Here is a 23,927-nt window from a genome sequence, read left to right as displayed (position 1 = left end):
ATCCTTTTATTTCCTTCCCTATTAAAGAACTGTTATTTTCTGCTGCCATATTTTTCGCCTGAGAGCCCCTTAATTTAAAATTTACAGCAATTTGGGGTGAGAGGGTGGTTTGAAAGACTCCTGTCTTTCAAACCAAGACATACAGGAGCAACCTGGGATAGTGCAAGGTGTCCCTGCCCATGACAGGGGTGGAATGGGATGAACTTTAAGGTCTCTTCCAACCCAAACCACTGGATTCTTTGAAACGGAGAAAATGAGCATAAACATCTTCTTCTTCCCACTGATTCTTGGGGCTGGTTTCTGCAGAACAGGCAGGTTCTGCAGTGTGTGCAATGACAAGAATCAGTTTAAACCCCTACTTTCTTGTAGTCCCTGTTGCTCTCCTCCTCGGCGCGGCTGCTGAGCGCGGCGAGCCGGTTCTCCCTGCGGCTGTAGGCGCTGGAGCGGCCGGAGGAACGCTCGCTGTACGACGAGTCGCTCGTGCTGGGGTTCGTAGCTGCCTCCAACCTGAAACACGAGCAACATCCAGCACTGTGGGGCTGTGGGAACTTGGAACAGCCAGCACAGCGCCCAGCTGGTTGGGACTGCAGGGAGGGCAGACCCAGCTGAGCCAGTGGGAGCACCCTCCGCTTGGCCCTGGGCATCGCTGCCCAAAACTGGCAGCCACCACCACCACAACACCTGAAAAAATCCCAGGGTACCAGCCCAGCCTCCCATGGGCACTGACTTCACACAAACCTCTCATCTCCAGGGTGGGAACCAGCTCCATTTCTAAGAGGGCACTGAGGTAAATAATTTGGGGAGTAAAGAACAGAAGCAAACTGGTGCCACAGCTAAGCTCAGGAAAGGACCAAACAGCCAGTACCAGTCTGGATTTGAAGCACAGGGAATCCTCAAAGGCATACAAAAACATGCTGCCAATAAATATTACACAGAAAAAAAAAAAAGTAAGAAAAAAATAAAATTCTTACCTGGAAAGTCTTTCATGCTGAAGGGGAAAAAAAAAAAAAAAAAAGGAAAAGGTAATTAATAATGAGAACAAAACATTCAATTCAAAACTGCAGAGCTTCCAGGCAGCAGCAATTTCCCACCTCAGATACCAGCACCCAGCTCATGCCAGGCTACACAGAGATTTCCCAGGCCAAACTGGGAATCTCCAATCTCTGCCTGAATCTTCAACTGCTTCAGCTCCTCTGAAGCACTTATTTAATTCAACTAAGAAATCCTGAACCTTGCTGTTCAAATCCTCATTTCCAGAACTGAAACACCTTCCCTGGAATCCAAACCAATCTACTGTTTCCCTTTTCCAGTGAAGTTATTCTTCCTGACTATGATCACTGTGCTGAGTGATGCGGGTGAGGGAGATGAACAGACACAGGGATCTCCCAGTGTTTATACTGAACTTGAGAAAATCACACACTCTTCTCTCCATGGGCAAGAGCTCTCCATGGAGAAAAGCTTCACTGTGGCAGACAGAGACACAACAGTAGCTGCAGGAGGGAGGGAGAAGATGCTTACACCAGGGTGGTTGGAGCCTCTGTTGGATTCTTCTTTCCCCATCAGCACCCAAACCTCTGCTGTGCTGTTCTGGGCTGCCTTTGGACATTGGGGGCTGGAGCGTGTCCAGAGAGGGCAATGGAGCTGGGGAAGGGGCTGGAGCACCAGGAGCAGCTGAGGGAGCTGGGGAAGGGGCTCAGCCTGTACAAGGGGGGACCTGGCTCTGGGCCCAGGGAACAAGGGACAGGACACAAGGAAAGGCCTCAAGTGATGTCAGGGAGGTTCAGGCTAGCTGCATATCAGGGAAAATTTCCTCCTTGAAAGGGTGGTCAGGCCACGGCACAGGTTGCCCAGGGCAGTGGTGGTCACACTCCCTGGAAATATTCAGAAAATGTACAGATGTAACACCTGGGGTCATGGTTTAATGGTGAACATGGCAATGCTGGGGAAAGTTTGGGCTCAATGATTTTAGAGAGGCTTCTCCAACTTAGTAACGATTCTATGACTATCCTGCAGAAGCTTAATGTAGTAAAGCACCATTTCAATGACATTTCTAGATTGAACAGCTGCTTCCTACAGTTGCATAAATCCAGTGGTGACAGCATCACTATCCTGCAGGACATGCCACACTTACAGTCACCTCCCCTGACAGACATTTACTCAAATTCCAGGTGCATTCCAACTCTTTATCCTCCCTTGAACTGGAAGTTGAGCTCAGTATTCCTCTGTTGTTTTATCAGTAGCATCATTGTTCTGAGGGAGCACAAACCTCCCACGGGCACTTACAGCCAATTCCCTCAGCTCTTTTTAGCACAGTCAACACAAAGGACATCACAGAGCAGATGAGAGGTCAGGCTTTTTGTGCCCAGACATGCTTGCACTGCTGTGCTGTCAGCTACACCAGTAAATCCAGTGCTAAGGCCTCACTGGGAGGCAGATGTGCTGCCTGTCTGGCACCCTGGTGCTTAAAGACTTCAGACCACCCACTCCTGCCTGGCACCCAGACAATGCCTGTCTCTGATCCTGGGCAGGGATCTGGGAGTACACCCCATGGAGAGAGGGATTAAGTCACCCAGTGGACAAGTGACCCAGCCACACCTCCACTCCAAGGCAGAGGAGCAGGGGGCAGCTCCCAGAGCATCCTGCCCAGTGCCCAGCCCTGCCTGCTGCTTGCCAGGACACAGCAACCCATCACCCAACACAGCTGAGGTTTGAATTCATCCCAGCCTAATGTGACCCTCATCTGGCATCCTGATTCAGGACAGGAAGGTGCCCAGGGAGTCTGCAAAGCATGGGCTGTGTAGCACAGCCTCTGACACGCTGTGCTGTGAGCACCAGCAGCAGGAAAATGAACTGCTGGACCCTGCACGTGGAGCCTCGAGGATGGAGCACAGCTCAGGCAAAGCTGCTACCTGCAGGGATCAAAAGGACAAGCAAACCCTGCTATGAATTAGCACATTCTCCCTCCAGCTGTGCCCACAGGGCCATCCTTAGCCAGGCCCTTGCTTAGGTATAGTGCCTGTTTTACGTTGCAAGATGCAGCTGGGGGTGTGCGTTCTATCCCCATCTGTCAGAGCTGGGGCAGTTCTCTGCTGTTCATGGGGCAGTTTTTTCTTTATCTCTCCCACAGCCAACCCTCCCTCCAGGAGATCTCTGCTGTCCATGGCCAGTGAGTGTCCCTGCAGGGCTGATCCAATCCCACCATCCCATGGGCAGATGCTCCGCCCAGGGGAGGAGCCAAGCATTCCTCCCTGGATCCAATCTGAGCCTGGCACAGCACAGCAGCCTTTGCCCCCTGCATTGCCAGAGGAGCAGCTTTCTGCTGCCCTGCATGGCCAGAGGGAGCCCAGGCCCATCTGCAGCAGCCCTGGAGCTGCAGAGGAAAACTCCCCCCTTGTGCAGGATCCCTGCTGCAGCAGAGCCACAGCTGGCACTGCAGGAGGGCTGAGCCCCCGTGGGATGGGGCTGGGACACCTCCCTGGCACACAGGGGGCAGGGCCTGCTCTGACTCTGGCAGTGGTTTTCTTTCGTACTATTGCATTTGTATTTTTAATTTTCCTATTAATGGACTGTTATTCCTACTCCCATATCTCTGCCTGAGAGCCCCTTAATTTCAAAATTGTAATAATTCAGAGGGAGGGGGGTTACATTTTCCATTTCACAGAAGGCTCCTGCCTTCCTTAACAGACACCTGACTTTCCAAACCAGGACATAGCCCTACCCTGTAAACACCACACCCAAAGCTCCAGGAGGCCCCAAGCCACGGGCCCTGAGCCACAGCAGTGGGTCCAGCCTGGCACTATTTTATTTGCGCTAATAAAATCTCTTTCTTCTTTTCATCTTAGAGGTGAGAAACCTCCCAAGGAAGATAGCAGATGCATTTCCACCCTGGCTAAGCCCTGCTGCACCTCCACAAGCCAGGCTGGATGCTGTCTGGGAAGCATCTCATGCCACTCAATGTCGTGAGAGGGATACAGCCCTCTTGTCCAAAGAGCCCTGGCTCAGGCCATGCTCTGTGTGACACCTGAAGGCAGCAAGCTGGGACAGTTTCTGTACAGATGGCTACTGCAGAGGGCTGTTAGAGACCACAAATCCAACCACATTCTCAGCTCATGCAGGGGAGGGGGAGATTGACCAGTGCCCTGCTCAGGTGAGGCCCCACCTGCAGAGCTGCCCCAGCCCTGGGACCCAGCACAGGAAGGAGCTGGAGCTGCTGGAGAGAGCCCAGAGGAGACCACGGAGCTGCTCTGAGACCTGGAGCCCCTCTGCTCTGGAGCCAGGCTGGGAGAGCTGGGGATGTTCACCTAGAGAAGGGAAGGCTCTGGGGAGACCTCAGAGTCCCCTCCTGTGCCTAAAGGGGCTCCAGGAGAGCTGGAGAGGGACTGTGGACAAGGCATGGAGGGACAGGACAAGGGGGAATGGCTTCCCACTGCCAGAGGGCAGGGTGACTTGTGATAGCAGGAAGAAATTCTTCCCTGTGAGGGTGGTGAGGTCCTGGCACAGATTGCTCAGAGAAACTGGGCACAGCTGCCCTTGGATCCCTGAAGTGTCCAAGGCCAGGCTGGACAGGGCTTGGAACACCCTGGGCTGGTGGAAGGTGACCCTGCCATGGCAGAGGGGTGGACTGGATCACCTTTGATGGTCCCTTCACACCCAAATCAGTCTGTGATTCTAGGATTCTACAAAGGATTTTCCACTTTCAGCCACACAAGGTGATCTCTCCATGGTGCTTTGTTAGCTGAGCTTTCAACATTTGTTTCCTAAACCCCTCAGCAGCCTGAGAGTTCCTTTTGAATCCTGGCCCAATGACCCAACCTCCCCTGAAGAGCTGGAGAAGAGAATTACACTGATGAACAAGGCTCTTGTTGAAAGTTTTTTGTGCACTTCATGCTAATCCCCTTCAGTGATGACTTATGATACGATGACAAATGGCTGGGCAAGTAATCCACTCCTTAGCAAGCCTGAGTTACTGCAGCAACTGCACGTGCTAAAGGATTTGAACAGTGCTGGGAAACATCCCGTGGCTGGGCAAGGTGACATGGAATCCAGGCAATGAACCCAGCCAGGTCCCTGAGCCAGCCAGGGCACTTGCAGCAAGAGGAACAACCATTTCTGTCCTTTTTCCTTCTAAGAAATGAGAATTTCCATATGCAGGGGGAGCTGGGACATGCTTCCGCAAAGGAAGGCTGGGGTGAGAAGGAATCACCTTAAACATACACAGCAAAAAGGGGGAAACCCCTCAGGTTTATTGTATTTATGACTTTGCTGTGATGCATACTGCAATGGCTTGGTTCAGACGGTGACTCTCTGTGTGTTTAAAGGAAAGCAAAGTGCCAGATGAGAGGGGAGGCATTGCTGCTGCTGTCAGCACTGAGACAGCCACCCTGCAGTAACATGGAACCATGGAATGACAGCACCATTAAGGATGAAAAAGCCCTCTAAGAGAAGAACAATGAAGCTGTGGAAGGGTCTGGAGCACCAGGAGGGGCTGAGGGAGCTGGGAAGGGGCTCAGCCTGGAGAAAAGGAGGCTCAGGGGGCCCTTGTGGCTCTGCACAACTCCTGACAGGAGGGGACAGCCAGGGTGGGGGTCAGGCTCTGCTCCAGGGAACAGGGACAGGACAAGAGGAAACGGCCTCAAGGGAAGGGCCAGGTTGGATAACAGGGAAAACTTCTTCCCTGAAGGGCTGGTCAGGCCCTGGCACAGCTGCCCAGGGCAGTGGTGGAGTCAACATCCCTGGAAGTCTTTCAAAAACATGTGGATGTGGCACTTGGGACATGGGCTAGCAGGGAACATGGCAGTGTTCACTCAATGATCTTAGAGGGCTTTTCCAACCTCACTGACTCTGTGATTCCATGATTCTATGGAACACTGGAGAAGGTGTTCAACTGAGACATCCCAGCCATTTGTTCAAAGAGAGACAAATATCTTCAGAGGCCACTGGGATGTCTCACTGGAGACATTTTCAGCAGAGAACAGCTGCTTTCCTGCTCAGTTCTGCCCAGTGCTTGACCACAGCATCTTTGGAACCCTCTCCATGTGCTTCCAGCTGCACCTGCTCCATCAGAGCAGCCCCCACTGGCCCTGCCTGCACTGCCCTGCCCTGTCCAACAGCCACCAAATATTCACTGAATTCCAGCAGCACTGGCTGGCTCCCTGTGCTGCCCATGGCAGTGAGGAAGGAGGTTGTTTGCTCAGAGAGGAAATTCCAAGGTGAGAGCGAGAAGGTGAAGGACAAAACTCTTCTTCCTTCATTGCTGGGAAGAGAAGCTAGGAATGAACAGAGGGAATGAAGAGCTGAGGCATCACATGTGTACCTGCCTGAGCTGGTGCAAGAAGGGTCTTTTCCTTCCTGACTTTCCTGAAGGGAATTGTTCAGGTTTGTGAGGGGATGCTGAGAAACTGCAGTATCCACTCCAGTCATTATCAACAAATGCACTGGAGGCTTTTTCCTTCCCTGGCAAATTTGGAGCAGCACTGCAGTTTTGCCCAGATTCATTTATTTCCCTTGGGATCAAAATTCAACTAAAAACATCAAGAGCCAGGGAAGCATCGAGTTGTGAAATTATCCTTCCATAATCTAAAGAGGGTCAGAGCACTGCAGGGGTTGGGGTGGGGGAACAGGCTGTCCTGGTTCAGAATCCAGTCGAGCTGAGCCTGGCTGCTGCTGCCCACACCCATAGGGGTGACTTCCAAAGGAAAACAAAAGCATGGAGCACTTGCAGACTTGCTGTTCCAGACTGCAAGGCAAGATGTATTCTGTTACTATTTGTATGGCAGTTGTCTTTTGTCAAGTGGGCAGTTTGCCTTATCTCGCTCTGAGTGATCACAATCACCTCTCCCTTGGGAGGGGACACCTGCTGATAACAGCCATTGAATGTCACTGCCTGGCTGATAAGAACTACAGCATCCCATTGGGAGATGGGAGCCCAGAGGGAGGAGCCAAGCATTGCTACCCAGATATAATCTGGAGATTCTGGAACACCAGCACAGCTTCTCCACTGGATTGCCCAGAGGAACAGCAGCTGCCTCTTCTTCCCCTGGATCTTCAGAGGCAGAGACTGCACCTTTCTCCAGGATCCCTGCTCCAGCAGAACCAGCCCTGACACTGCAGGAGGGCTGAGCCACAATTCCAATGGGACTACTGCCAACAGCCTGACCCACAGGGTGTCAGGTTGGGTTCTGACTCTGGCAGTGTTGCTTTGATTCACTGCATTGTTTATTTTATCCTTTTTTTTCTTTTCCCTATTAAAGAACTGTTATTTCCTGCTCCCATATTTTTGCCTGAGAGCCCCTTAATATAAAAATTTATAGCAATTCAGAGGGGTGGGGAGGGTTTACATTCTCCATTTCAGGGGAGGCTCCTGCCTTCCTTGGCAGAGTCCTGTCTTTCCAAACCAATAAACATGCTCACAAGCTTCTGGTAATCCTCAGGTCTTAGAGCTCTCACCACAGAGATCCCATCACGTTCCCTCCCATTCATCTCATGGTGGGCAGCACATCCAGGTAGGGCTGAGGTGGTGGAGGACACTGAAGGGGGTCAGCCCATTTTGCCAGCTCAGAGATCATCCAACCCAGATGGGCTGGAAAATCAGCAGGATCTGAGATGGGACCCAAGAAAAAGGGTGAAGAACACCACAGAACCATGGAATCACTGGATGGTTTGGGTTGGAAGGGACCTTAATGCTCATCCTGCTCCACCCTCTGCCATGGGCAGGGACACTTTGCTCCAAGCCCTGCCCAACCTGGCCTTGGGCACTTCAGAGATTCTCAGGGTGCTGACATTGGTCAGTCTCAGGGAAAGGCACAGCTGGGCACAGGCTGTGGCTCCACCTACCCGGGTGCTGGGATGCTGCCTTGTGCCAGGAATACCATCCAGGACAGATTTTACAAATGTACTTGGACTGTGGAGGGCAGGAGCCTTCCCTCAAAAACCAGAAAATCTTGCAGCTGTTGGGAGCTCAGTGATGAATAATTTAAACCAAATTCCTCATGGAAGGTTTCAATAAAATACAGCCCTGAACTGCAGTGACAAAAGGGGGATTGGCTGCTGCTTTTGCCAAGGCAGAAACTGCCCTAATTGCTTCCAATTGCATTCTGTGGCTGAGGTTGGAGCCAGTGAAGGCGCAATTCCCTACTATTTACATTTTTTCAAGAAAAAAGAAAAAAAAAAAACAAGGAAGAAAAGGAAACAAAATAGATGCTTTGGGAACATTTTATACTTTATATCCAACTGGCCAATCTCAGGACTGTGTACACTATTTTAAGAGAGTTGTCAAGGAATTTATTTTGGTGTGTTTTGTCTCAGAAATCCTGATCAATGCCTATGATTAATTAACCACCATGTAATGAGATGCAGGGGCACAGCTCCAGCTCAGTCCTTCTTTAAGCAACAGGGGAAGTTTTAGAAACCCCTCAAATTATATTCTTGTGCTGGCAAATATCCTCTTGATGAGCTGTGTTTATTTTAGAAAGTAAATATAAAATAAAGCCAGCTGGTTTTGGGGTTCTTTCCCTTTTATAAGCAAAAGTCACTATATTTCTGCAGTTACGTAGCTCAGCTGCTCCTACATGAGCTCCAGGCTGATGTGTGTCCCAAAGGACAACCTTTCCCTCTTAGGAGCATCAAATCCTGAGCTGGAAGGGGTCCATGAGGACCCAGCTCTCCTCCTGGCCCTGCACAGACCCCCCAACAATCCCACCCTGGGCATCCCTGGCAGCGCTGCCCAAACACTCCTGGAGCTCTGGCAGCCTTGGGGCTGTGCCCATGCCCTGGGGAGCCTGGGCAGTGCCAGCACCCTCTGGGGGAAGAACCTTCCCTGAGATCCAGCCTGAGCCTGCCCTGGCCCAGCTCCAGCTGCTCCCTGGGGTCCTGTCCCTGTCACACAGAGCAGAGATCAGAGCTGCACCCTCAGGGCCCAGGGTGAACAGACCAAGTGCCCTCAGCTGCTCCTCATGTGGCCCCTCCAGACCCTCCCCTATTTCTGTGTCCCTCTTTTGGACACTCTCCAACAACTTCAGATCCTTCTTACATTGCAGTGCCCAAAACTGTACCCAGAACTGAGGTGAGGCTGCACCAGGGCAGAGCAGGACACTGCTGAGGACAGGAATCCTCCAGGAGCCAGTGCAGCCAGAGCTGAGCTGGAAGGAAGAAAGGGCAGGAGGAGGCTGCCTGGGACACCTCAGACCATCCCCAGTGGGTACAGCTCAGGTCGGTGCTCCCCTACAGCTGCATTTGTCACTCCCAGCAGGAATGGCTGGGATCAAGTTTAGTTTTTCAGTGGGCGCAGAATAATTCGAAGGTCTGGCTGAACTCTACTTTTGAGAGTTATTCTGAGGTCATTGCCTCCCTCAGAAAGCTGCTCCTCTGACCTGAGAGTTGTGGTTTGTGCAGCATCCTGTTAGCTCCACTGGAGTGATGGATGTGCTGCTTCCAGCTCGAGCCTGCAAGCGTGCAAATGCAAGGATTCCAAAATCCTTGGATATGATTAATAATCCAGTGCAGCCAAACCACCTCCATGTAACCTCCAACTCCCCAAAGCCTGATGCAAAATATGTTTTCTCAAACTATAAATCAATAAACTTTGCTTAAGAAAAACTGCTATTACTGAAGCATAACATTAAAAGCTTCTCCAAGATGGAATAGTGGCTTTGGCAGCTGGCTGCAGCAGATCCCATAGTTTTCAGTACAAACAGCACATATTTAATCAGAAACAAACATCCAGGGCTGTGAGGGACTGATGGCCACATCTCCTGCCATCCCAAACAAACTACAGTTGGAACAGTTGTCATGTGTGCCATGGCCAGCCTGTGCTCTGTGCTCCAAAACTCTCTCATGGACCATGGGCTTTCCAGCAGCTGCAGTTTATTCCCGTTGTCTCTTGGGGATAAAACTCACCATGTAAAACATCAGGCTGGATAGCATTTTAATTTAGGAAAGGCCATAGTTCTGAAACCCAGGGTTCATTGCCCTTTTTCCCTTCTTTTCTAAGGGATCAAATTTTATTGGTGAAAAATTTAATTTCGCAAAGCGACGTGATCTTAGACAAAACTCTCCAGACGTGTGGAAATAAAAACCAAGCGGCCAAGTGACATGAGAGGAAAAGATTTCTACTCCTAAATTTCTTCCAGATGAGAATGCCATAGGTCTGCAGGAACCCCTTCCCTGCCCTGAAAACCTCTGGCAGGATGTTCTCATATGTTTCATTAGGGATTTGAATACCTCTTGAAGCAGCAGTGAGGGTGAGAGCTGCCAGCAGCCAACCAGCAACTTTTCAGTGCGAAGTCCACTCCAAGATTCAGTGAACAGCTCCTGAGGCAGCAGCCACGTTCCCACAACAGCATCGTGGGCACAGGCAGCACATGGAGCGAGACTGGAATCAGGGAATCACAGAACTCTGAAGAGTGGAAAAGCCCTCTAAGACCATCAAACCCAAATGTTACCCCAGCACTGCCACGTTCACCACTAACTCATGTCCCCAGGTGTGATATCCCTGGTGCCACATCCACATGTTTTCTGAACACTTCCTGGGATGGTGACTCCATCTCTGCCCAGGGCAGCCTAAGCCAGTGCCTGACCACCTTTCCATGGAAGTTTTCCTCAATATCCAAGCTGGACCTCCTCCAGCACAACTTGAGGCCATTTCCTCTTGTCCTGCTGCTTTTCACCCGGCAGAAGAGAATGATGCCCACCCAGCAGTGCTGGGTTAATGTCTGGACTCAGTGATCTTAGAGTGCTTTTCCAACCTTAGTGATTCCATGATTATGATTCTATGCACCACCTCCCATGAACAGCACAAGTAGAGCAGCCAGTACACAGGGAAATGGATGAACTGGGCTCTGTGTCTCTTCCAGCCCTATTTTTGATGGGTTTGTGTTCATTTTATGAAAACCAGAGCTCTAGTGGGCCCCTGCAGGGAAGCAGACACTGGTTTCCAGCTCAGCAGGATGAAGAGGTTTGCTCTCACAGAGATTCCACCCACTCTCCCCATCACTCCTGTGGCTGCTCATTCCCATCCTGCAGCACTTCCCCCTCTCTCTGTCCCTGGTTTTGTGGCTGTACCATTAACTGACCCAAATTAAAGGCACTGTTTTTCTCCTCCTCCCTTCATCCCTTTCAAAGTCCCAACTGATTCCCAGCTCTGGTGGAACCTCAAGCTGCCCCTGACCTTGTGACCTCCTGCAATGAGCCGTGGTTCCAAGGCTGAGCTATCCTGAGCGATTGCTCTCCAACTGCTTAACCAGCTTCTCCAAAGGCAACACCTCTGAGCAGGCAGCTGAGGGTCAAACAGGAGCTGTAAATGAGGCTGAAGTGTCACATCAGCTCCTTTCCAAATCATCCATGACCCTCAGAGCCTTTAACAGTTAACACACTCGCTGCTCCAGCTTTGGCTTGGATCAATTCTGCTGCTGGGGAGGGAGGAGAGCTGAAGGAACTTCAGCCTCAGGGACAGAGGCTGTTCAGCCCACGGGTCACAGCAATGCCCTGACCCATCTTGTTTATTCATCCAGATGCAGGAGCATCGTCTGGCTACTGAGTCACAGCAGGGAACATCTCATGGGTGGTGCCCTGGGAATTACCACAAGTTCCCAATATGCTTCCAGATATGGACATTTACAGAGGAGGACTCAATAAAAAAAACCCAAGGACAAACAAGGGAGAAGGATTTCATCCTGATACCCATCTGAGAAACACTGTGCTGGAGGAATAACCAGAGACAGAACAAAGCAGGGTGCTGGAGAACACAGACAAAGGTTAATTGCCTGAAAGTTCAAGTTTCAGTATCCCACATTTTTTGTTGGCTGCTGGGAGAGAAGGGAATCATTTCCACAAACACTGTGTAACTAGTCAGCAATCCAGAAATGAGACAGAAACTGTCATGACGCAACTTAAATTTGATCCTCTTTCAATTTATGCAGCATCACTTTTATCACAACCAAACGGATCCAAGCCACTAAATGGAAACCCAGGAACGCAAAGGTTCCTGGAAAAATATTTTCATAACAGTTTCTATTCTGTAATACACTGGCAGTGGCAGCACAGCAAGTTCAATGATTCATAGCAGAAAACCCCATGTGAGAATAAACCTGTGACCAGGAATATCTGAAAGGGATGGAACCTGTTGCAAAAACACCACAGAGCAAAAACTGACCATCTGACACATTTCTTTTCCAAACTGGAGGAAGGCTGTAATCCTAGCAGGCGTTTGTAATGACCTCCCAGCACTCTGGGACATTGACTTTTTACATGGGCAAGTGACAGGAACAAGTGGGGGGGCCAGTTTTGAAGTAAGAGAGGAAAGATTTACATTGGATATCAGGAAGAAATTCTTCCTGCCCCATGCCTGGAAGTGTCCAAGGCCAGGCTGGATGGGGCTTGGAGCAACCTGGGACAATGGGAGGTGTCCCTGCCTATGGCAGGGGGTGATGAGATGAGCTTTAAGGTCCCTTCCAAACAAAAAATTCTAGGATTCCGTGATTCTATGATCACTGAAACATGAACACCAACCCTGTCAGTGTGATTTGCATGCTGAGCACCTGCAGCTCAGCCACTCACTCACATTTCAGTGCATTAGCTTTTCCTTTTGCTGCAAGATTGGCTTTGCCTTCCTGCCGTGTGTGTGCACAGGAGCGTGGCAGCCTTGGTGCATTTGCTGCCATGGCAATCAGTGCTCAGAGCAGCTCAGGCTCGTGTGGGGCTCCTTAACACAGACACTGATTTGGGAATGGCTGCTTTTTATACTCAAGCATTGCTATCAAGTGACTCGCTGCAAACATACGGCCCATAAAAGGTGATGCTCCTACATCCCATATTTCACCCAGCACGGCTCCTTCAGATGCTCCAATGAAAGGCAGAATAAAATAAATCAGTGCAGACCACTGCATACACTTAGAGTTTTATTGCTGAGCTCTTCCTGAGAAAATTCAGCTGGAAAGCTCAGGTTATGTACTCTGAAGGGAGTGCTCCAAAATCAGAGGGAAGAGCCTTGTAGTGAAAGTGTGAGCATGGACAGAACAAGGAGAATTGTACAGACTCCCTTGAGGAGTATCAACCATCAAGCAGCTACTTCACAACTGGGCTGGGCAGAGAATGGACACAGAGCAGCCCTGGGGAGAAGGACATGGGGTGTTGGTGGATCAGAAGGACAGGGGGGTGTTGGTGGATCAGAAGGACAGGGGGGTGCTGGTGGATCAGAAGGACATGGGGGTGTTGGAGATGAGAAGGACATGGGGGTGTTGGGGATGAGAAGGACATGGGGGTGCTGGTGGATCAGGAGCACATGGGAGTGTTGGTGGATCAGAAGGACAGGGGGGCGCTGGTGGATCAGAAGCTCAGCCCCAGCCCCGTGCTCTGGCCCCCCAGACCCCCCCTGTGCTGGGCTGATCCCCAGGGGGCAGCAGGGCAGGGGGGATTCTGCCCCTGGGCCCTGCTCAGGTGAGGCCCCACCTGCAGAGCTGCCCCAGCCCTGGGGCCCAGCACAGGAAGGAGCTGGAGCTGCTGGAGAGAGCCCAGAGGAGGCCACGGAGCTGCTCCAGGCCTGGAGCCCCTCTGGGAGAGCTGGGGATTCTCATCCTGGAAAAGGTTCCAGAGAGCCCTCAGAGCCCTTTCCAGTGCCTAAAGGGGCTCCAAGAGAGCTGGAGAGGGAATTTGGACAAGGACCTGGAGTGACAGAACAAGAGGGAATGGTCTCCCATTGCCAGAGGGCAGGGTTAGATGGGATATTGGGAAGGAATTTTTGGCTGTGGTATGGGCAGGCCCTGGCACAGGGTGCCCAGAGCAGCTGTGGCTGCCCCTGGATCGCTGGAAGTGTCCCAGGTCAGCTTGGACAGGGCTTGGAGCCACTTGGGCAAGTGGAAGGTGTCCCTGCCCATGGGACAACGTATGCTTTAAGATTTCTTCCAACCCAAACTATTCTGGGATTCTAAGTGATGGCAGCCACTACTGAAACAGCAGCCCACACACATCAATGACAATTTTAAATCTTGATGGTCTTTTTTACAGCAAAAAATATCAGCTAATAAACCAAGAAGGAGCAGTTTATATAAAAGGGGAAGGTTTGACAAAGAGGTGGAAAACAAATAAAAAGCTGCATTTGGAATCTCTGCAGAAAGTTAGGAGCATGCATTCTCCTTAATCTTTGTTATCCCACCTAACCAATAACCTGTGGAGAAGCACAAAGGTTACAAGTACCACAACAGACAGATGGATAAGCCTAAACACAAACATGGCACTTCCTTTCCTATGAAAAAAATGACCAGCCCAGCAGTAATAGGAATTAAAAAAAATTAAAAATTCAGTCCTTGACTTCACTCTCACCCTTCCAGTCCTGTCATTTATTTGCTTAAATGCACACAACAGGTTTCATGCCACTGGATGCCTATTACATTTTTGAAAGTGAATATTATTTTTTCAGGAGGAGAAACATGATGACAAGGTACCCGCTGCCAAACACTCGAAGCTTGTGCCAAATAATGGGACCATCTGAACTGATTTCAAAGGGGTTTGGGTTTCCTCTTTTGAGGAACATCCTCATTAAAGCAACACTTACCCTGGGGGATTGAACAGGATTTGTGTATTTTAGTTTGTGGTGGTCCCAGGGCTATGGGACAGTGCTGCCCTGGCACAGGGACCCCATCCCACTGTTACCAGAAGCTCCTGTGCAGGATATTCCCTCTCATGGATTGCATGAGTTCAGTGCAGAGTGCTCCCTTCCTTAGCTGTGCATTTGGGGACTTCCCATCAATCAAAGGAGGAAAAAGCCCAGGCAATATTATCCTAACTCCTAAGGAGGGGCATTCCTAAGGAAGCAGCAGTGCAGGTGCAGAGGGGATGCCACAGGAAACTGCTGGGAGCTTTTGGCAGTGACACCTTGACCAGTCAAAGCTCCTTTGCTGGGCCTGCTTCTGCAGGAGTTTTCTCCCTGTGTGAGGCTCCTGCCTGCCTGTGTGAGCTCACAGCCCTGCTCAGAGCCCACAGCTCTGCTGGTGTCAATGGACTGCATGGAAAGATAAAAGACCCCAAGATATCACATTCCTACCTGCTTTATGAAGGGTGGTGGCTCCTCGTGGCACAGGGCGGTTACTGTGGGCACGGGGCAGTGGGTGGGGAGGAACAAACACATGGAGAAACCCAGAGTAAAACAAGAAGTAAAACTTCTCTTGCTCATGGCAAAAGAGAAGTAAACTTCTCTTGCTCATGGCAAAATTACATTGTCTTGGAGAAAGAGTTAACTCAGATCCTTGTTTTAGCCTGAAGTCACTCCTGCCCTAATCAGCCTTTTAAGGCATGGGCTATTTCCATAACCCAGAGAGCACCAGGGCTGTTTCCCACCCTGACTGAGTCCATGCTGCTGCATTCCCCACCTGGCTTTTCCCTGCAGATGCTGTGGAGTCACAGCTGGCACTGCCTTACCACTGCAAGGATTTCTGTGCTCATGTGTTGGCTTTCACCAAAACCTCACTAACAAGCAGCTCTTCTCCAGGCCCTCATTCCCACCTGGCACCTTTCTGTAACCACCTGAGAACTCCCACCTCCTTCTCCAATACCCACAGCTCTCCAGGAGCCTGCAAATCTCATTGTGGTGATGGAGAGAGAAACGAGCACCTCCTCCACCCACCTGAGAGTTCCCAGCACCTTCTCCAACACCCAGGGACTCTCAGAGTTCTGCAATCCCTCCATGGCTCTGGACAGAGGAACCAGCCCCTCCTGTCACCTGCTCCAGGCACAGCTCAGGGCTCTTGTGAGATGTTTGTCACTCACTCACATGCCCAGATGCATAAGAGGGAGAAATGAGTCAGTCTGAACATGCCTGACCTTAAAAACTTGGGGTTTGAAAGAAATGAAACCATTTCCAGCACACTGGGATGGTTCCCCACCTGTTACCAGGCTGGTGATCAGCAGTGCAGCCCTTTAGGGAGGAGTGGTAAGCACAGAGCTTAAACTGATAAGGGAAGCCCATCCAAGCCCATGGGGGAGAGTTTTAGATGACCTGAACCATCCCAAAGCCACTCCAGCTGCAGAAGGAAGAAACCACCTGCTCCTGGTTACAGTTAACAGCCCAGGGCAACCAGCGGCCGCAGAAGCCTCGAGGCTGAAGTTCCCTAGGTCAGGAACTGCTTCCATTAATGCCACAGCAGTGGGTTAGAAATCAAATATTTCGGGCAATACTTTTTCCAGACCAAGATCTGTCCCTTCCAACAGAGCAGGCAATGCATATCTGATTTGAGCAAATACCAGTGCTGGAATTAATTTAATGCTCCTGTCTAAAATTAGCCTGGCTGTTAAAAACTAATTCCTCCAGGCTTTGACTCCAGCATGATAATATTTCTTGATGGTGAAGAGGCTGCCTGCACAATGATACAGACCCAGAGGGTTTGTGACAGCTTCTCCCATGACAGGAGTTAGCAGCAGCATTGCTGGGAAGCATTCCCCACTTTCCAACACCCTGGGAGAGGAGGATACAGCTCTGGTTTGGGGAGTACAGGTAACTACCTTGACTTGCCTCCTGCTACAGGTGGTCTTACTCAATTTTTTTGTGGTGTTGAAATTACTAAACTACAGCACTGGCCAGCTCAGCCCCAGGGGTGAAAGCTGAACATAAACCTTGTTTCACCAGCGATATCAAAGTGTTTATGGAAAAAGTGCAGTTTAACAAGCTGGTCAGGTTCTGCCTCGTTTTTACCAGGGAGGTTTTCATCCAGCAACAGCCTACCAGGTGAGCCACGTTCCAGGATAGGTGGAAACTACCATCCCAGCAATTCCCTCCACAGATAACACAGCTAACCCCAGTGCAGGGACTCTGGCAGCTGCTTTAAACCTGTTGCTGCAGAGGCACCATCCAAAGTTTCATTTAAACCATCCTCTTTCCAAAGGAAACCACAGGCACAGGTCTCCAAGGGTAAGACAACAAACCACCAGCACTGGGCTGTGCCCAGAGCATGTGCTGAGCAGGGAATACAGAAAGGAAAAAGCTGCTTACTCTGAGAGTCTTTGCGATCGGGGAAGGAGAGGACGGGGGAGAGTCTGACTGAGCCTTCCTGCTGCGAGTGTAATCCTTACTCCTGCTGTACAGGGACGACATGGCCTCGCAGGCTCTGAGCTGCAACACCAGGCGTGCTCTCCTGTCGCTCTACGGTGCTGGGCAGGTCCTTCTTCCAAGGTCAGAACAAACTAATTAAACTATTCACAGCTCTGGTAATTAAACCCTCCTGTTTAGGGTGTATAATTTTAGGCATTAATCTGCGGCAGGAAGACCTGAGGCTCCACCAAGTTTCTTGTCCGAGCAGAAGCAGAGAAGGTGTCAAGGACTCGCTGTGCTCCAGTGCCGGGCGCTGCTCTGTGCCAGCCTCACTGCCTGGGCCCCGTCCCGGCTTCTCCGCAAAAGGACATTTCCCCTGCCTCGGGCCCAGGGGGATCAACCTCTCCCCAGAAGTGCAGGAGGCACAAACTCCCGGCTCAAGGAGAGAGCTGAAACTGGCTGGGTATATCTACACACGAAGCTTTTGCCAAAAAAAGCTAAAAAAAGGAAAGGAAAAGCAAACCCCGATTTACTCCGGAGCGCGGCCGCAAGCTCTGCCCCTGCTGCATGGAGCCGCACGTTTTAAGTGAAACACAAAAGCATAAATCAGGAACAAACGCTGGTTTGGAAAGGGGCAGTCCAGCTGAAGTTGGGTTTTGTTCCATCCTCCTTCTCCTCCTCCTCCTCCTCCCCCCTCCGGCGCCCTTACCCACGCACAGGCTTCTCCCGTCCCTTCCCTCCCGCCGCTGCCTCCTGACATTCTGACATTCCAGATCCTGACTCGCTCCAAGAGGAATGCTGGAGGGCAGCCAGCAGCAGCGATTCACTTTCAGCTTGGGATTTGGGCTGCCAAATTGGGTTTGGGATTGGTTTTGGGATTTGGGCAGGAAAAAAAAATGAAAAAAAATGGAAAGGGAGAGAAGAGAAGAGAAAATCCCTCTCGAGCTTCTGAGGCCTGGTGGGCTGTGAGTGGGATGCTGGAGGTGAGCTGACAGCATTTTGCTGAGGCTAAATTCCAGAAGTTGTGTGTGGCTGCAACAAAGGGAGATGATTTAAAGGCCACGGAGCAGCTCATGCCATGAAAGGGAGGACACACTTGGACAGCACAACAAGATTTCTGTTGTTTGCTCACAAGCCTGTTTGAGCTATGCAAGGGCGGCAGAGCTCCCTGGTTCAAGGGAGCCTTTCAAGGAGGAAGGAGAGGAGCTCGGGTGAAAGCACAGAGGGTGTGGGGAGCATGTGCTCTCCCAGACTCCCCTCTCTCTGCCCAGCTCTGCCCAAGCTCACTGGAAGGGGTGAGATGGCTCCCTGTGAAGGTGGGCGTGTGTCCCATTGCAATGGGCCCATGGGATGTTTGCTTGAAAAATGCCTCAAACCAGCTCACAGAACCACAGAGAGCCACAGAATGGCTGGGGTTGGGAGGCACCTCTGGAGATCATCCAGTCCAACCCCCCTGTCAAGGCAGGGTCACTGAGGGCAGGTGCCTGTCCTGCATCAGCAGTGTCTGTCCTGCTCCAGCTTCACATCTGCTTAATATTAAACATTTCCTACCAAGGCCAGGCTGGAAGGGGCTTGGAGCAACCTGGCATAGTGCAAGGGGTCCCTACCACAGCAGTGGAGTGGAGTGAGATGAGCTTTAAGGTCTTTTCCCATTCAAACTATTCTGTGAAGTGCAGAATAGTATCTATATTAAAGTATTTTAAGAGTATTATCCCATTCTGCATTGCTCTGAAATCTTGCTCCTTTCTGCACCCTGCTTGGCACCTGAGGAATTTAATTGGCACAGAGCTGGGGAAGGGACTTGGAATAGCAGCTACAGTAATTCCTCCTGCCATCCAGCATCTCCACTTTTCAGGGGCAAAGCAGCATCACTGTGTAACCAGGGAGAGCAGGAGGGGGGCTGCCAGATTTTCCTGCTCTAAGAAAGTCACAGTGATATCAGGTTTCTCTGTACCTCTTCACAAGGAGGGAGGGGACTAATCATCCACGGACTGCAGGAAAGGGGAAAAGGGGTTAGGAGAGGTCTAATTCTGCCTGGTAATATCTCTGCATTCCCCTTTCAAGGTAAGAAAATGAAGTCCAGACGCACGAGCAGGCAGTGAGAGGCACCCTGCTACTCCAGAGGGCTGGGGCAGGACCTGCATCTTTCCAGCCTGCATCTGCTGCACTCATCACACACCCCTCCCTGTAGCTGGAGCCCAACTCTGCTGTACAACGAGGAAATTCAGATGCTTCAGAGGCATATTTATAGCCCCTGCACACAGGGTGATCCTTTCACACCAGTCTCAGTTTCTGGAGTTTCAAAACAGTGTAAGCGAAACTGGGCAAACTGGCTGGAGGTGCACTGGAGTGTCCCAATCCCAGCTCCAGGGCTGACAAAGCCCAGCTTAATCACCAAGGTGGAGCTACACAGCTCTCAATTGCAGTGTTTGGCTTCCCCTCCCATCCAATCCCAAATAAACCACCCTCCCATCCCTCCACAGTCATGTTTCTGCTGAGGAGGGGCAGGAAAGCTCCAAAATCAACATTCTGGTACAGAACTCACAGCCCAAATACAAAACACACCCTGAGCCATTCCACACTAATTACTTAGTGACCCAGTGTAGATCTCACACAGACTGATTAATACAGCTTGGTGGACAGTAACTCAATTCAGAGAGAAGAAGAGGCTTGATTAGCCAGGACACAGAGAGCAGCAAGAGATGCAATATGGCAAAACACACCAGGTTTCAGCATTATTCCAACAAATGCCTGATTTAGGGGTTTCTTCCTGCTGGTTTGTACAGTTTACTTGCAAGGAGTCCCCAGTGGAATTATGAAACATGACTCTCCTTCACAGTGCTGCTATTCCTCACAGCCTCAGCTCTGTCATGTTCAAGGTCATTGTTTAGATCTGACTGTTCCTGTCTGTTCAGGAGATTCCTCAGTCAGTACCAGGCTGGTCCATGTGCTGCTGTATACTTTATAAGGAATATTTATACAACTTTCAGAAAGACATGCACAAAAATCATCTTCCATGAGCATTTCCACAACCACTGCACACAATCCCCCGAGGCTGTCTGAATGCTGACCTCATGCTCTGGCCTATTTCTGGGCAAAATAACCTTAAAGTTTCTTCTCACCTTGGACTACAGCAGCACAACTATACTACAGCATTGTGTCTTTGCTATATTCATAGGAAAGAGTGTTTGCCCATAGTTAGAGTTGTGGCCTTGGCTATGATCACATATTCATACACCTTCACCCAAAAATTGGTCAGGTTCTTCCCCAGAGGGTGCTGGCACTGCCCAGGCTCCCCAGGGAATGGGCACAGCCCCGAGGCTGCCAGAGCTCCAGGAGTGTTTGGGCAGCACTGCCAGGGATGCCCAGGGTGGGATTGTTGGGGGTCTGTGCAGGGCAGGGGCTGGACTGGATGATCCTTGTGGGTCCCTTCCAGCTCAGCAGATTCTGTTACTTCCTTTTGCATTCAGATGCGTGTCCTCTCCCTTCCTCTGGTGATGATGCCTGTGTTTGTACTCCATTTTTAAAATTAGTTAGCCAGGAGAATTCATATTCAGGAAAATGATGTAGCAGAAATAGGATGAAACCCTGAGCTGAATATTTGAGAGGAAAATACACACCCCCTTTTTATCTGTGTGGAAAATCTTCACCTACAGAACATGATGCTGGTAAAACAAATGTCAGCAGCGCTGCAACATTCCAACCTGCAGCAGATAAAAATGGGAAACAAATCTGGGAGTTGAAGCCAGAGCTGCAGTGATGTTCAGGGATGATGCAAGCCCACAGCACATTCCCTGAGAGCAGAGGAGGAGAAGCCCTCTTGGGAGAGCAGAACTCTAACACAACTTGAAGAATGAGAGTACTTGGTATTTTTGGAACAAATTATCCCAAAACTATCTCCTGAAAGTCCTAGCTGTCATTTTTCACACCAGGTTTACCACATACCTGACTGAATTCCTTCCCATCCAGCTGAGCTCTTTCATCTGCAGCCAAACCTCCTCTATCTCCAGATGCAGGCACATCCCAGGGAGCACAGTGGTGTCTCCAGCTACACAGGGCTCAGCTGGGGCAGAAAACACAAACTGGGCCCACACAGCTCCAGGACATTCTCAGCACTGTGACCTCCCCCCAGGGCCTCCCTGCCTACATCTGCTAAATCAATCACAGCCAGGGACCCCCAACACACAACCCTGTGACCACTGAGCAGGGGGAAGGTCCCTGGCACCATCTTGTCCTTGGCCAACCAGGGCTCCTCTGGGTACCACTGAGCACTCTGGGTACCACTGGGCACTGTGGGTACCACTGAGCTCCTCTGGGTACCACTGAGCACTCTGAGTACCACTGGGCACTGTGGGTACCACAGGGCACTGTGGGTACCACTGGACACTATGGGTACCACTGAGCTCCTCTGGGTACCACTGAGCTCCTCTGGGTACCTCTGGGCACTCTGGGTACCACTGAGCTCCTCTCGGTATCACTGGGCACTCTGGGTACCACTGGGCTCCTCTGGGTACCTCTGGGCACTCTGGGTACCACTGAGCACTGTGGGTATCACTGAGCACTCGGTACCACTGAGCACTCGGTACCACTGAGCTCCTCTGGGCTCCTCTGGGTACCACTGGGCACTCCTCTGGGCACTACTCCCAACAGGCCCCTTGGACCCTGATCTGCAGGCTGGGAGGATTCAGTCCCTTCCTCCCCAGCTGGCCTCAGGGCTAGCAGCAGGTTGATGGCACTGAGGTCCTGAGCCTTTGAGGCTGGGCTCTCACAGCCCCTGCTGTGAGCCCCTCCTGTGATACAAGAACATGGGGCAGCACAGCTGCCTGTGAGCTACAACCCAGCTGGAGGGGCAGAACAGGGAGAGGCAGGCAGCAGGATTCATGCTGTCCTTTGAACCTGTCACAGAATCACTGAGGCTGGAAAAGATCTTTGAGTCCAACCATTCCCCATCCACTGCCGTGTTTACCACTAAACCATGCCCCCAAGTGCCACATCCACACATATTTTGAACATTTCCAGGAATGCTGATTCTACCATTGCCCTTGGCAGTCTGTGCCAGGGCCTGACCACTCCTTCAGAGAAGAAATTTTCCCCAGTGTGCAACCTGAACCTCCTCTGGCACAACTTGATGCTGTTCCCTCTCCTCCTGTTCCCTGGGAGCAGAGCCCGACCCCCACCTGGCTGCCCCTCCTGTCAGGAGTTGTGCAGAGCCACAAGGTTCCCCTGAGCCTCCTTTCCTTCAGCCCCCCCAGCCCATCACTGGGCCCACTTTGCTCACTCTTCTTTGAGAAGCAGAGACCCTCCATAATTGCTTCATGCCACTCCTGACACCTGCTGGCACCTCCTTCTACAGAGTTCAGCTGTTTGCTCTTCAAGTGAACAAATCTTCCCAGTCCTCCCCTTCTGGGTTTCCCACTGCAGGAGCAGAATGTGCTGTTTGTCTGTGGAGTCATGTGCTGGTCCAGGGAATCACTGAAATCTGTAATTTTATGCAGTACCTAAATCAACTGTAACACTGCATTTATTCTCATGCCACTTCTCTGGAGAAATGGAACAAAATAATCTGGCAGTTGTTTCCAACAGTCAGGCTACAAAGTCATTATATGTCCAGAAAATAATGTTTCTAGGTATAAAGCAGTTTTGTAAAATATCCAGAAAAAAAAGAGAACCTTGGAATGGTTTGGGTGGGAAAGGACCTTAAAGCTCATCTTGTTCCAAGCCCTGACATGGTCAGGGTCACCTTCCACCAGATTGCTCCAGCCTGACCTTGGGCACTTCGAGGGATGAGGCAGCCACAGCTTCTCTGGGCAATCTGTGCAGGAAACTCAGTTTAAACATAAAAACCCATTTACCATCGAACTACCCTCATGGGTTCTAGAGAACTGAGTCAGAATTTGATTTCCCACTGCTTTTATATCACTGGAGTGGCCCACAAAACTGAAATCCATAGTGCCACAATCCTGCACCTCCCCTTTGCAACAGTGGGCAAAGATGAATGATCCTGTGATTGGCATCATCTCAGGGTGTCCTATATTAGTGCTTCCTTCAGCCCAAACCAGCAGCCATCCTTTGTGTCCCCCTTGTTCCTACCTCTGTCCTGGAACAGGAACCTCCTCACCTCACACTTCTCTCCCACTACACCCAGAGCAGACCAAGAGCTGGAATCTGCAAAGGATGAGCCATGACCAGCCCGAGGGTGGCTCCAACAGCCAGGAACAGCTCTGGTTTAGCACTCAGGGCTGCACAGCCAGAGAAGGGGTTACACCCAGGGGGCCATTGCACCAGGAATCAGTCACTGCTCTTTCCATAAGGGGATCTTGCAGGAAAATGTCTCTAACCTATCCCATCCCATCCCATCCCATCCCATCCCATCCCATCCCATCCCATCCCATCCCATCCCATCCCATCCCATCCCATCCCATCCCATTGGGAAAGGAGCTCATTGGAAGGAAAGGCTGAGCCTTGTTAAGCCTCCTGCTCTCACCTCTTTATTCACTGCACCCATCCCATTCTGTGCAAACAAATTCTGCTTGCTCTGGAGAGAAACTGCTCATGCTGGTGCATAATGAGTGAATTTGGAATTGGCAGCACAGTCACTTGTCCCAGGGGATGGGACCAAAAGCCAATCTTCAAAAGTGACCACAGAACCCAGAAAATCACAATGTCATTAAGTGTGGAAAATATCACAAGTCTTCTCACCTATTCTGCGTTCTGGGTGGTGTTTGTGGTTTTTTCCTGACAAGGCTTTTCTGTTTTGGTTATTGAGACACCTACAGAGCTGGAGAAGGACTGGAGTCCAGCTCAGGGGTTGATGGCATTGGTTGGTTGGTTGTTTTTTGTGTTTAATTGGTCTTTTTCAACCTAAAAGATGTAACTCAGCTCCACTCTTCCCCTCTGCATTGCTTATTAACAG

At 50.8% G+C, this 23,927-nt stretch overlaps 1 protein-coding gene across 5 annotated transcripts in view; it reads right to left on the bottom strand.

The window, feature by feature from the left end:
* PPP1R12B (protein phosphatase 1 regulatory subunit 12B) overlaps positions 1-23,927 on the bottom strand; it is a 137,045-nt gene that overhangs the window by 16,559 nt on the left and 96,559 nt on the right. For 4 of the 5 annotated variants that reach the window (XM_074528210.1, XM_074528211.1, XM_074528212.1 and 1 more), the window contains 2 exons: positions 972-988; positions 360-507 (listed from right to left, as the gene is read on the bottom strand). In XM_074528210.1, the coding sequence (XP_074384311.1) occupies positions 360-507; positions 972-988 (165 nt within the window). Of the gene's footprint in view, positions 1-359; positions 508-971; positions 989-16,975; positions 17,601-23,927 lie in introns of those variants that run through there. The other variant, XM_074528214.1, reaches the window with a different exon arrangement.

The sequence above is a fragment of the Zonotrichia albicollis genome, chromosome 28 (genome assembly GCF_047830755.1).
Source record: "Zonotrichia albicollis isolate bZonAlb1 chromosome 28, bZonAlb1.hap1, whole genome shotgun sequence".
NCBI lineage: Eukaryota > Metazoa > Chordata > Aves > Passeriformes > Passerellidae > Zonotrichia > Zonotrichia albicollis.
This window is presented reverse-complemented; position numbering and strand designations above follow the sequence as displayed.